Source organism: Halichoerus grypus, chromosome 3 (genome assembly GCF_964656455.1).
Source record: "Halichoerus grypus chromosome 3, mHalGry1.hap1.1, whole genome shotgun sequence".
NCBI classification, from domain to species: domain Eukaryota; kingdom Metazoa; phylum Chordata; class Mammalia; order Carnivora; family Phocidae; genus Halichoerus; species Halichoerus grypus.
In genome coordinates this window covers 139,007,495-139,021,359 of record NC_135714.1, presented here as the reverse complement: position 1 = coordinate 139,021,359, position 13,865 = coordinate 139,007,495, and the positions used below count along the sequence as shown (strand labels likewise).

The window sequence follows — 13,865 nt, the reverse complement described above, 5'->3', positions numbered from 1 at the left end:
AGTGATTTAAGCTTTATAGTACGGATAAGAGGACAATTCACTGTGTAATGTTTATAACTCAATGCTGTTATGATGGAAATGATTCACTTAGTATTTAGATGGTTTCTTCTCTTTCTAGAGACCTTGTACTTCTTAGTAAGAAGGAAGGAACCAAGTAAACTGTGTTTGAAGATACTGTGGCCAGACATTTAATTTTAGTGCTTGATAAAGAGAGATCAATTTTTATGTTAGAGGCATCATGAGATGTTAGTAAATGCCGTGCTAAAATGCAAACACTAGATAAGAAACATTCTTAATAGTATCTTCTAGAGTGATAGCATTCTGCCCTTAAATGGTACTAACAACCTATGCATTAGTGTTATTTGCTATAGTCTTGTTTGCCTAGATGCTTTAGGACCACTGCATCTCATTTTAGAAATTACTGTGTACCCCAACATGACTTAATTTTATACTGGCTTAGCTAAATTCCATTTATTATGTTGTATTTTTTTAATATTTAAGACATTATGTTATACAATCATGTGTTCCTTCTGAATCCACACTACTGCCCAGATTGTCTTTGCCAATCTCTATCATACTGTCTGCAAGGATCTATTTACTCATTTCTATCATTGAGCTGGATTTCATGGAGTCTATTTGTGTAATTACTATAGCACTTTGGGATTCTTCCAAGAAATCGTGTAGTACAAAGTAGAACACAAATGGTTTGCTATTATTTAATTTTGATATGTAGCCAAGATACATTTTTTACTTTAAGACAGGATCAACTGATCAGAAAATCTTTTGAAAGAATATTAAAACTGAGTTATACCAAGGGATTGGCATTCTACCTTTGCAGACAAGATCTACGTTTTCTTAATGTAAGAATGCTTTTCAAATGTATCATGAGGACAGGGTAACAAATCTTTCTGACCTCTTAGGAGTTCTCACATAATTATATAATCACAATTTTCTCCTTAACATTTTCCCATTAAAAAAATTAACATTTAAAACATGAAGTAATAGTTTATAAAATAAAATTGTGGAAAGTATATTGCCAGGTGAATAATGCAACATTTTAGTCATAGAAGCAAGTTGGAATAGTTATTACTTTGAAAATCCTAAATAATGCTTATTAAATATCTACTGACATGGTTCTAATACAAGTTTTGCAGTGAATGAAGAAGTTTATCTTTATTTTTTTTCTTACTTTGCAGGTTTGTTCTTCTCAGTCCATTAAATTAATTTCTATTTTTTTCTTTAAATACATGCTTCTTGAACATTTCCAGTTTATAGAATATTTAAGGCTATTTTCATTGGTAATTTATCATTATATACAATTGTATAAATAGAGAATTAGGTTTTAAGAAAAAATATAATAAGATATAATATCAGTGAGTATTAAGCCTATTTGCCTATAATTAAAATAAAGCTAATATCAGTGTCATACAAACTTATTATAGCAAATCCCAATTAGGATTTTGACAATAACAAGCTGTCCTATTCACCTACTCTCATAAAAAGCAGTGCATTTAAAATCTTCTCTATCTCCTCAAATTTCTGAGAAATCATCCTACTTCACCACTCATCTGACTCCTTCTAATAGATAAAGAAAACAAATCCTCACAGACTAAATGTTTAAAATTAATCAGATCAAACCTATCAACTTCTTGCATCTATGACCCCACTTTCTGTGCCTACCTGTTATATTGGAGGAACTGGTTCTCCTCCTATCTAAATGTCTCCACTTATATTCAGTGTCGCATTCAATAACCTTATGAAATCCATCATATCATCTCTCCCTGTTATCATAATCCTCTCCATTTCTACTATGTATCTCCCATCATTTATACATTCTCAATTCTCACTGATTTAAATAATATAAAACTAAAGATGAAACAAAGAGATGAACAAAAACCAAACACGATACCTATATGAATTTCACTTAATCACCAGTCACACACCACCCCAGGCCTTTCCTTCCTATGCATTTTTCTCCCATTACATTTTTACTATGTCATACATTTCTCAATTTCCCTCTCCTTCCTTGAGTAACTTCAGTTTTACTTCCAAACACATAACACCACAAAAACGTGTTTTTTTTGAAGTCAATGATTCCATCTATGCCACTTTTTTTTTTTGAGAGAGAGAGCGAGCACGCAAGTGAGTGGGGGTGGGGGAGGAGGGACAAAGGGAGGTTAGAGAGAATCTTAAGCAGGCCTGAGGTGAGGCTCCAGCTCAGGACCCTGAGATCATGACCTGAGCTGGAATCAAGAGTCAAACGCTTAACCGACTGCGGGCCCTTAACCCACTGAGGGCCCTTAACCCAGGAGACCCTCTACCACTTTTTCTAATGGGCATTGCCTTGGATATAAGTGTACTTGATCTGTCAGAAGAATTCTATGCTATTGAAAATCTCCCCCCTACATAATATATTCCCTGGGATTCCATGATTCCATGGCCCCTTTTTTTTCCTCCTATAATTTGTCTATCCTTCTATTCTCTTCTGTTGGCTAATTCACTTTATATTTTTCTTATATTGTTTCCAATACTTAGTTCTAGATCATTCAACTCTACTATATGTTCTCCAGATGCAGTGCTGATGATTTATACACATGGTGGTGATTTCTAAATTTATATGTCTTGCTGAAATATCTCCCATGAGTTCCAAACATTTTAACCATCTGCCTACTTTGCATCCTCAGAGTGATATTTAAAGTAAAATCAAAGTCAGAATATTCAAACATAAAACCCATGAAAAATTCAGGCTCTTTACTCTTAAAAGACAGAGTAGATAAGGATTACTTTAAGTGTCTGAGCACTGAGGGAGAGATGAGGAAGATGAAGAAGATGAGAAAGGTGGTGAAAGAAGTAAGGGAGGATCAGAAGTTCAATTCTGGATGTGATAAGTAGGCTGTTACTAGATATCCAAGTAGAGATGTCAAAAATACAGTTAAATACACGAGGCTGAAGTTCAATGGTGAGAATTGGCCAGAGATATAAATTTGAGAGTCCTTAGGAAAAGGATGGTGGTTAAGGCCAGAAGACTAGATAAGATCACCAAAGGAATGAAGTATATATGGAAGAAAGGGAAGGGCTCAATGTCTAGGAAACCAGTGTTTAGAAATTGAGATGAGGAGGAATCAGTAAAGCAGTTGGGAAAAGGGTGGTCAGACAACAAGAGAAAAATTCACAGAGTGAGACAGTATTAGAAATCAAGTGATGAAGTATAAAAGTGTTTTTTTTTTTTTTGGATACCTTTCTCATCTTAGAGGCAACTTCATCCTTCTAGTGACTCAGATCCTTGAAATCACCCTCATCTATCCTGTATCTCATACCCCAAATTTATTCTATTGGCAGTTCTGATATTCCAACTGCACTGCTACCACACTGTTCTGTGCCATTATCACCTCCCACCTGAATTACTGCTAGTCTTAATAGCCAGAATGATTCTACCTAAATGCAGTTCAGATAATGTTACTCCTCTGAGAAGAAACTTACAATGTTTTCTCAGCTGTCTCAGTGTAAGAGCCAAAGATCTAACAAATGCCCCAGGTGCTGATCTATCCAACACTTATTGGCTCCCGTATTGCATTTCCTACCAAACTCCCCTTACTTAGTCTAGTCTAGTCACACTGGCCTCCTTGGTAGTTTTAACAATGCCAAGAACTTTTGTACCTAAGGAAGTGTGCGATTGTTTTTCTCTCCTAGAATATATTTCCCCCAGATCAATCCTCGGAATATCCTCTCATCTCATTCAAAATTTTATTCAAAATTCATTTTATCAGTTGTTAGACATTTGGGGTCTTTCCATAATTTGGCTATTGTTGATAATGCTGCTATAAAAAGTGGGGTGCGTGTACTCCTTTGAATCTGTATTTTTGTACCCTTTGAGTAAATACATAGTAGTGCAATGCTGGGTTATAAGGTAGTTCTATTTTTAACTTTTTGAGGAAACTCCATACTGTTTCCAGAGTGGCTCTTGCCATTTACAATGAAATGGCTGGAGCTAGAGTGTATAATGCTCAGCGAAATAAGTCAGAGAAAGACAAATACCATTTGATTTCACTTGTGTAGGAATTCAAGAAATAGAAATAACAGATGAAATAGGGGAGAGAAAGAAAAAAAAGAGACAGGTAGGCAAACCATAAGAGACTCTCATCTGTAGAGAACAAACTGAGGGTGGCTGGAGGGGAGGTGGGCAGGGGAATAGGCTAAATGGGTGAAGGGTATTAAGGAGAGCACTTGTGATGGGCACTGGGTGTTATATGTAAGTGATGAATCACTAAATTCAACTCCTGAACCTAATATTACACTATATGTTAACTAACTAAAATTTGAATAAAAACTTGAAACAAAAAAAAAGTCATTTTGTCATTGTAGACCCATGTAAAAATTGCAGTCACTTACTCTAAAACTACCTTTTATGGTATATCTTTTTTCTAAATAGAATTTACTAACATTTATGCAGTATGTTACTTTAAGGACACATTTTTTTTGTTTTGTTTGTTTTGTTTTATTTCATTTCTGTTTTGTTCGTCCTTTGTAGCCTTATCATCTGGAGCAGTTTCTGGCACATAAAAGCAATCTATACATATTTACTCAAAGAATAAATGACCAAATGAATGAATGAATGAATGGCAAAAGAAAAGGAGAGAGGACAGAGAGACAGATTTTTGTTTTTCATTAGCAAATATCTCTTTGGAAAGCTCAAGCTTGCTTATCTTATATGATGAAAGGATAATATATTTTTAAATCAAGTAATTTATATTTAAATTTTAGTTTTAATGAACAACAGATAGTCTAAATTAAAAATAAATCAGGACTGGAAAAAATAAATTAATTAACAAAGGACAGTACAGGATCCAAAAACAAAGGCTAGGGGCGCCTGAGTGGCTCAGTCGCTAAGCATCTGCCTTCCGCTCAGGTCATGATCCCAGGATCCTGGGATCGAGCCTCACATCAAGCTCCCTGCTCAGCGGGAAGCCTGCTTCTCCCTCTCCCACTCCCCCTGCTTGTGTTCCCTCTCTCGCTATGTCTCTCTGTGTCAAATAAATAAATAAAATCTTTTAAAAAAACAAAACAAAAACAAAAACAAAGGCTGGACAAATTAGGACAAGAGAAGTAGCACACAAAGTATTAAAGTTTAATAGAATCATACATTGGATAAACATGTTCCATAAATATACATTTGTCAATATGCATTTTTATTCTCAAATCTGACTCTTGGATTAATGCCTGCAGCAAAGTAAGTTCTTCTTATTTTTCACGATTTTCATAAATTTTATCAAAATTTTTGGCATTTATACATTTCTGAAGTTCTATTTATATATGTCATTTTTTATTAGAAATACATTTCAAACTTATTTTTAGTGTGAGGCCCTGAAACTTACACAGAGTAAACTATGCTTGAATATTAATTGAGAAGGTATAGAGGGCACAATTTCTACTTAAGAACTTGAAAGCAAGCTAATTCTTTTGGGGTTGCCTGGTAACTAATAAGGAGTATGTCAAATTGAAAGACAGGTCTGACTAAAGCAGCCTTTGAATAAATAATAGAATTGTTGTCAACTTTAGCCTTCGAGTAGTGAGGCAGGGACCAATTCTAAATTAAATTGAAGGAAAGACAGTTGAAACATTTTATAGTTTTTTAGTGAATTGTCCACTGTTTGCCCTTAAACTTTTTTCCTCACCAACAATTTGTGATTAATGCAGAGACACTGAAAGTAAATTCTGAAGACATGATTCAATATCTGTTGAAATTAAATGAAATGGCCTAAGGCATTTGAGAGGCATGATTATTTCCTATTCATTTCCATTTATTTATTTAGGAATCCATATTAATATAATGTATTAGTTTCTTAAAGAAATATGTGTCCTGGAAGAATGATTACTACTTTGATAAAAGACTGGACCTAACTGCTTTTTAAGGTGAGATTTGTGTTACGGTGACTCCAGGGTACATGTACAACAAAATATCTTGACAAGTCTTTAGTCACCATGATCTGTTATATTAGGCTGTTGATCACATACTCATAGATTTTGACCTATTTCTGTTTTAATTCCAGCAGGAAAAGAGTCAAGACAGTTCAAGAATCAAAGGTAAGAGATGACTGTTTTAAGATCATAGTTTCATCAATTCATGTAAGTATAGAAGAAGAAAAAAATTGACTGAGCTTTGAAAATATAGCTAAAAATGAGAAAACATTAAGAACTTAAAATCTTCAATGTGGTTTTAAAGCCATTGTGAGCCCTTTGGGAATTCTGCAAGGTCACTGGGGATCCTCTACTGAGATTTCCTTTCTTCATAGAGTGCTGTTGGAAACTTCAACATAATTTTCTGTTAACTCTCTGAATTGTTCTCATGGAATTCCTCCATCGGTCATTGTCCATAAGAGTTGGTGTTCTGTTATATCTATGATTTAGCAGATGAACTTTAAAAAATATGTCTCATGGAAAACCAAGCACTGCTATCTCATTTTACTTTCTATGAAAAAGCAAGACAATATTTATATGTTAAAATTTGGTGGTAGCTTAATGGCATAGTAAACTCTAGTCAGACATAAGGAAACTCTTCCCCACAATGACATTCTTATGTTTTGATGTTTATTGTTGAAATAATAAATTGCTCTAGGTAGATTATAATCCTACAGCAAAAGGTTTCCATTAATTTGTGCTCCTGCTGATCATAATCATGATATTTAACAAAGTTTTCCTGGGTTAATCCTTCTGGCCTCTCCCTTCAGGTGCTGGCCCTTCTTATTGTACAAGTTGGACATCCTCACCCACCTATCTCTTTCCCGTAGTATTTAGTCATGAGCTCGACTATGGAATGAAGGACAATTTCTCTATTTCCTTCCATCCTGTTTTGCATAGAAAGATAGGTTTATTTTTACTGTACTTTTTTTAGAGTTCTACAAAACCAAAACAAACCAAAATTAAAAAAAAAACAAACGTGGAGAAGTTACCAAGTTTACACTTACTTCTGAAAAGATGAAAGGGCAGTTATTCTTCTGAGGGTCTCTAAATTGACGACATCAGTCTTGCTTACTAATAACAAATCCGAATATAATCTCTGCACATTTCTCTGCAACCAACTAAATTACACAATTTGTTTTCCACGTTTGGTCATCTGTGTGTGTCTGTATTACTGAAGAATATGAAAAGACATACTTTTTTATTTTGCTAGGTATATTTTATTCAAATGAATTATGTAAGACTGCCCTTCCGGGGATTCCCAAACTGTTTGTGTTCTTTCTCAGCAAAATGAAGTATGTCTTGTTATTTTATATGTGAAATTATTACACTTATTTATCCTCAAAGCACTCATATTAACTCAAAGTTTCATACCTTTGTGTTGCAAAAGGGAATTTCTATTCCAAGATGTGCTGTATGATGTGCATTTAAATGATATATACATTTGAAGCATACTGAGTATGCATCTTCCTTCTCAAGAAGGGTCCCGGTGTTTCAGGTTAATCTTAAATCATATTTATAATTCTGTTATACTTGAAATAAGTTTAGTATAGCTTTCTTCTTGATGCTTTATTACCTTGGGATATATAAATCCTATCATCTGAAGTAGTAGAAATTATGTTTTTTCAACTACTGCCTAGGAACATGTTTTCTTTTATAATGTAATAAAATTTTGAGATGATGCTTGCCACTTCTTTCACTGTTATTGGCTGACACATGTTTCAGAACTCTCACATTATGGCTTCTAGGCTACTGAGTTGTTAGTAAATCAGAGACATACTGTTTTGTCAGGACCTGTTCCCTAACTCTGTTTAGAACTCAGTATTTTTCTTGACTGTTTATGGGAATCATCTTGAAATGTCGTTTTACTGGAAATTATAAATGGCCACTAAAAATGTCTCTAGGGGCACTTGAGTGGCCCAGGCAGTAAGTGTCTTCCTTCAGCTCAGGTCATGGTCTCAGGGTCCTGGAATCGAGCCCCATATTGGGCTCCCTGCTTAGTGGGGAGTCTGCTTCTCCCTCTGCCTTACCTCCTGCTTATGCTCTTTCTCTTATGCTATCTCTCTCAAATAAATAAATAAAATCTTTAAAAAAAGTCTTAAATGTCAATATTAAGAAAAAAAGAATTGAATAAAAGCAATAGCTTACCCATTGGTAGATGAGAAATATTCTAAAAATCAAATATTGTACATATTTTGGTAACTAATTATTGAAATGTGAGTTATGTCCTCACTTGATGTTAGTAATCAATTCTCAGCTAATAATTCCCTGGACTTCCTGAAGAATTGGTAATCTTATTTGTCAGAACATGTTTATTACAAAGTCAGGAATGTATGCGGAGGAAGTCTTTAAACATATGATTTTCTGCATTCTGTACGTATTCCTGCTTATGACAATAATCCCACCCACATTATACCAGTGACCTGAAATCACATTAATGCACAAAGCAGTCCAATGACAATCGACCAGTCTTTCCTCTGTATACAGGAGATATATATTGAAATGTTTGGAAATTTGCAATTCTATCTCTGATTAATTATTTGACATGCACACATGCTCTTATTCTAATATTATTTTGAAATGCCATAGAATCCAATTCTTATATATTCTAAAATTATATATATATGGAATTCAACTGACAAAATGAATTTTGGTTCAATAGTTGGTATACCATCGACTTCTCAATTGATTTTCACATTTAGATTGCCTATTGTTATATGAATTAGAGGCTAACCTGTAATTAGTACACAATTTTGAGGTTTACAGTTATTTAAGATATCCTTTATTAAAATTACATTGACGATTTTAGCAGGAAAATAAAGACAGTCCTAACAAGTTTAAAAGAATGATCAACTATTCAGAAAGCCATATTTCACACTGCTTTTCAGTGACATTACAAATATGTTAAGATAGAGTATATTATGTGTTTAAAATCCATTAAGAATTTGATAAATATTATTAGGAAATAATTTCCTTTGAAGAATGGTTCTAATATAAGGAGCAAAAGTCAGTTACCCTTTACCAATATATCTCAGGGGAGTATTTTAATTTGTGATTTGTTTATTCATTTATATTTAAGAGCATCTCTCTAGAGTTCTGAGTGATAAAACAGTAACAGTTTTTGACAAAACTTAAATGATTCTTGTTTTACAAAGAGCTTAAAAATTCTGTCAGCTTAGTCAAGTTTTTAATTTTCCAAAAATAATTTAAAATACGACAATCAGAAGGATAATATCATTGTGGAAAGTTTGTGTATGATTATGCTGTAGCGTGCTCCTGAGTATCTGCTTTACTCTAGCTCTGTCATTAAAAGAATGTTTGTTCCTTCACTAAAAGGATTCAGTTCTTTTATAATGCAATTTTCCCTTCCTCTGTTTTCAAGTGGAAACTTTTGGCTCTTCTCATTCAGAAGTGATAAAAATAAAATATATTCCCCTTTCATAGCTGGTTATGTGTTGGGAGACACAGAGGACTAAAGTTGGTTCCCTAATAGTCACTTATATGGTATATTATTAACATCTATCTTTTGTTAAATATCTACTAGATGTCAGACACTGGGCTGAGTTTTTTTACATATATTACCTCATTTTAATCCTCGAACACACATTATAAGGTAAGATTTAGCATTCAAACATGCCAGCATATTGAGAAATCACATCTAAAGTAAATAATTCAGACCAATATTATCATCTTGTTCTATTTTTAAATGGGTCATATTTTATTTAACCAATTTACCAATTATACATTAGGTACATTTAACATGCTGTTATTAGCAATGCTTTTGACATTTTCATGGATTTGATATATATGAATTTTATTATTTATGCATTATTTTTCTTTAATAGTATGGCATTACAAATATTTCCCCTACTGCCAGTTTATATAAATACTGCTCAGGGCTTTGTAACTTTAAGAAAATTTTGATAATAATAGATGTGATATAGGAATGTTCTAGGGGACAGGTGTGAAAATTGTGCCAGCTTGTTCAATAAATGCTTGTGATCTTTGACAAGTGACTTAATCCTCCAGAAGTAATTTCTCTTTTATAGTTTATATTAACATAACATACCCCATGATATCAAAAGTCCTTTTACATATATGAAATTCTAAGGCTTATACTTCTATAAAGGCATTGGACAATGCTATTATTACAAACACTTATCCTTCAAAACTCTTAATTCTCAATAGGTTCTACATGGCAAATATTATGTCTTATACATTTATGTATAAGGGAAAGGTAAGCTGCACAATTGTTCTCCCTGTGGTACATACATACATTCTTGTATATAGTGAACAATGAAGGACAATATTATGTTAAGACCATACCTAATCAAATTAAAGGTGTGTGTTTGGAACAATAAATGATATTAAAGTACTATGGAGCCTATAGTCTTTACATGTAAACACACACACACACACACACAAATACACATAGATGCTATTTACTTTTATACAACCATACATTCAGACTCTCTTTTATTTCTTACATTACAAAATTGCCAATTGAGAACACTGAAAATGATCTGATACATACAGGGATATATCTATATCTATATCTATCTCTCTCTCTCTATATATAGATATACATAGAGACTATACATATATATATATATATATATATACCCATTTTATATATATTATCTCTATATATCCATGCTATATATATATTATATAACATATATAATATGTCTCTATATAACATAACCGTATATAAATATGATATTAAATTGGAATTGGAATGCTAATAAACTCCTAACCTGGGTTGCTTGAGTATTCAGAGTCTCTTCACTAGAATAATCTTATAGAGTTCCTGATGTTAGCTCACTTCTTCCAGGTTAGGTAACTAGTCAGGAATAGTTATTGGATAGGAATGGACCTTCAAATTTGTATTCCTGAAAGCCACTGGACACATTACATTAATAAATGAAACTGTCATATAAAACTGAAAGATGGTAATTCATATATCTGAGACTTTTATGAGACTCTTTGTCTAATTGTTGGGTATCTTTCTGTTTAGGAAATAAAATATGCCAGTACAATAATAATGCCTGAAATGGAGACTGTTACCATTATATGAAACTCAGAGTCACTATATTTTTAATGAATTACAATACCATACTAATGAATGTTAGGTTTTTGGTATTCAGTTTAGAAAGCTATTTCTGAGGCACATAATTATAGGATTTACAAAAACTGTGGGTTTTGTCTATCATATTCAATGGCTATAATCCTTAGGAAGTTTAAGTATCTAAAAGATAAGAAAACTCATGTCTAGAAAATGTCAACCAAAAGATTGTTTTGTTTATTTATTTGTTTGTTTTTGGCAAACAGTAATGCTGGATAAACCCCAGGCAAGTGGACTTACTGCAGTCTTGTGATAATAATCATTGAGAAATAATTAAATGTTGTAAAAGCATGTGAGGGAGTGATAATTTTTTTTTTTATAATAAGACGTACCTTGTTTTATTACACTTCATTTTGTGCTTCACAGATATTTTGTTTTTTTGTGCTTTTTTTTCCTTACAAATTAAAGGTTTATAGCAACCTTGTGTTGAGCAAGTCTATTGGCACCATTTTTCCAACAGCATTTGTTCACTTTGTGTCACATTTTGGTAATTCTTGCAATATGTCAAATTTTTTCATGATTATGATATTTGTTATGGTGATCTGCAATCAGTGATCACAACTCACCGAAAGCTCAGATGATTTAGTATTTTTTTAGCAACAAACTATTTTTTAATTAAGATATGTACATTGCTTTTTCAGACATGCTATTGCACGGTTAATAGACTACAGTATAGTGCAAACCTAACTATTGTATGCACTGGGGAATTAAAAAATTAATTTGACTCACTTCATTGTAGTTTTTATTTGCTTTATTGTGGGTTGTTTAGAACCTAACCCACAATATCTCTGAGGTATGCCTGCCATGTTATAACACAGCAATTGAATTACATAAAAAAGTTATATTTTCACTCTATTTATTTTATTAAAAATGCACTTTTAAAATTAATTGGGGGTAATATATTCTCATGAATGATTATCGGTTACCTTGTTGCAAAATATCAATGTCATATGTACCACTTCATAGTGTATGATTGACCAGCAACTCTTTAATTACTAATATGAGCATATCACATATTTCAGTCCATTTCACTTTATACCTAACTTAACAATATGAGTATGAAACGATTGTTGAAAACAGATAAATTAAGTTACCATGAACACATTGCCATACTTTAATGATTTCATTAGGTGACGTGTGTTACATGTATGATTTTTTCTTATAAAAAAACTGGTCATAATTCTTTATCTGAGTAGTGTTTTTGTGATAATGTGAGTTTTGAAATAAAAATAGTAATACATAGATGCAAATTCTAGAAGCCAAATTACTATCATCATGATAGTATTCCTTACTTTGACAAACTTTCAAAAACATAACAGTTTCAGTTCTAATGCATAACTCCATAGGAAAAAAAAATTAATAGATATAAATTCACTATAAATAATCTAAATGATGCTCCCAATACCTTACTAAATAACTTCCAAGTACTATAGATTTCAATATAAGTAATAACTTTTCTCAGGGAATTAAGATAATATTCATTGTCCGTTCCTTAAACGCCATGTAACCAACTTGGTACAATTTTAAATGATCATGGTGTATGTCCTCCTGCCACAGCAAACAGGAAGACAAACCACCCTCACTACCTAACGATGCTATTATCATCAACCAGAAGAGGTTTCATAAAGTATCTGATTCTATTTCTCATTTATGCAATGAAGAGCTCATTTTGTATTGTGCCAAACACATCAATTCTCCCTCCCCATTTTGCATACATTCCCTAGTTTTCCAAAGGATACTAATAAATCATCTTGTCCAATAGATCATTTATTTTGGTTTCAGGGTGATTAATTTTGCCACTCACTTTGCCCACCAGGAGGCAGTACTAACTAAAAGAAATGGAGGCATAATCCCTTTGTTGATACTGTGAAAACAACCCAGAACACTTGGATCTAATTCTTTTTAATAAAATAATAATTAGAAAATAATAATTCAATGCTGCATGTAATATCAATTAATATTGTTCAGGCTTTTATTTACATAACTCAATATTTTACATACCTGTACACTAATATCTCAACATTGATTTTTTCAATCACCAACACAAAAAAATCTTTATTATCTAGACTTTGCAGAGCTAAATATTTCTGAAGTTTTTAAAAAAAATTTCACAGTCTGAAACAGTTGAATGCCATATTTCAAGAAAAATGATGGAACATTAACCAAAATGTGTTGATGGCTTCATTTATTTAGCTTAATGAAATCACTTCGCTTAGTTGCAATGGTTAGCCTTAGTGAAAGAATAGTTGTTGAAATTGTTATGAAGATTACATATGTTTTTTGGCCAAAGTCCCTGTTTTATCTACCAATGGAAAACTCTCAGTTTTCCTTTTTTACTTTGTCTCCTCAGGTTCTTTAAACATGAAATTTGACTTTATTAAAGAAGACTATATTTACTTGGGTTTTTAAAATATATATTTCTTCTTTCTTCCAATTTAATGTAATAATATTTAAGTATCTTGTAATTATTTGATTTTTTAATTATAAAGTTAGAAATTCTGTATAAAATGAGTTGTTACTTTGTGATGTTATACTCCGTGACTTCTATAACGTGAAATAGACATACATTTCTTTGTCTAACTATAATAGATTAATTTGGAGTTTTACCTATTATGTTAAAGGCTGAATAATTTCCCTTTTAAATAATTATAAGATGCATTTTGTAGTTTTAATTTGTTATATCAGTAACATTCTTTTTCGATTACTTAATTAGATATAACTGTTTTTATTGGAAAATGGATGCTATCCTACTAAAAGTAATATCGTCGTTTCTTAAATTCTTGGT

The 13,865-nt window shown here is 32.3% G+C and overlaps 1 protein-coding gene across 4 annotated transcripts in view; it reads left to right on the top strand.

Annotated features, from left to right (window-relative positions):
• The window catches only part of FSTL5 (follistatin like 5), a 725,252-nt gene that overhangs the window by 125,367 nt on the left and 586,020 nt on the right, over positions 1 to 13,865 (top strand). For 2 of the 4 annotated variants that reach the window (XM_078069389.1, XM_036106567.2), the window contains exon 3: positions 6,051 to 6,081. In XM_078069389.1, the coding sequence (XP_077925515.1) occupies positions 6,051 to 6,081 (31 nt within the window). Of the gene's footprint in view, positions 1 to 6,047; positions 6,082 to 13,865 lie in introns of all 4 variants that reach the window. The other 2 variants (XM_078069388.1, XM_036106566.2) reach the window with 1 other exon arrangement.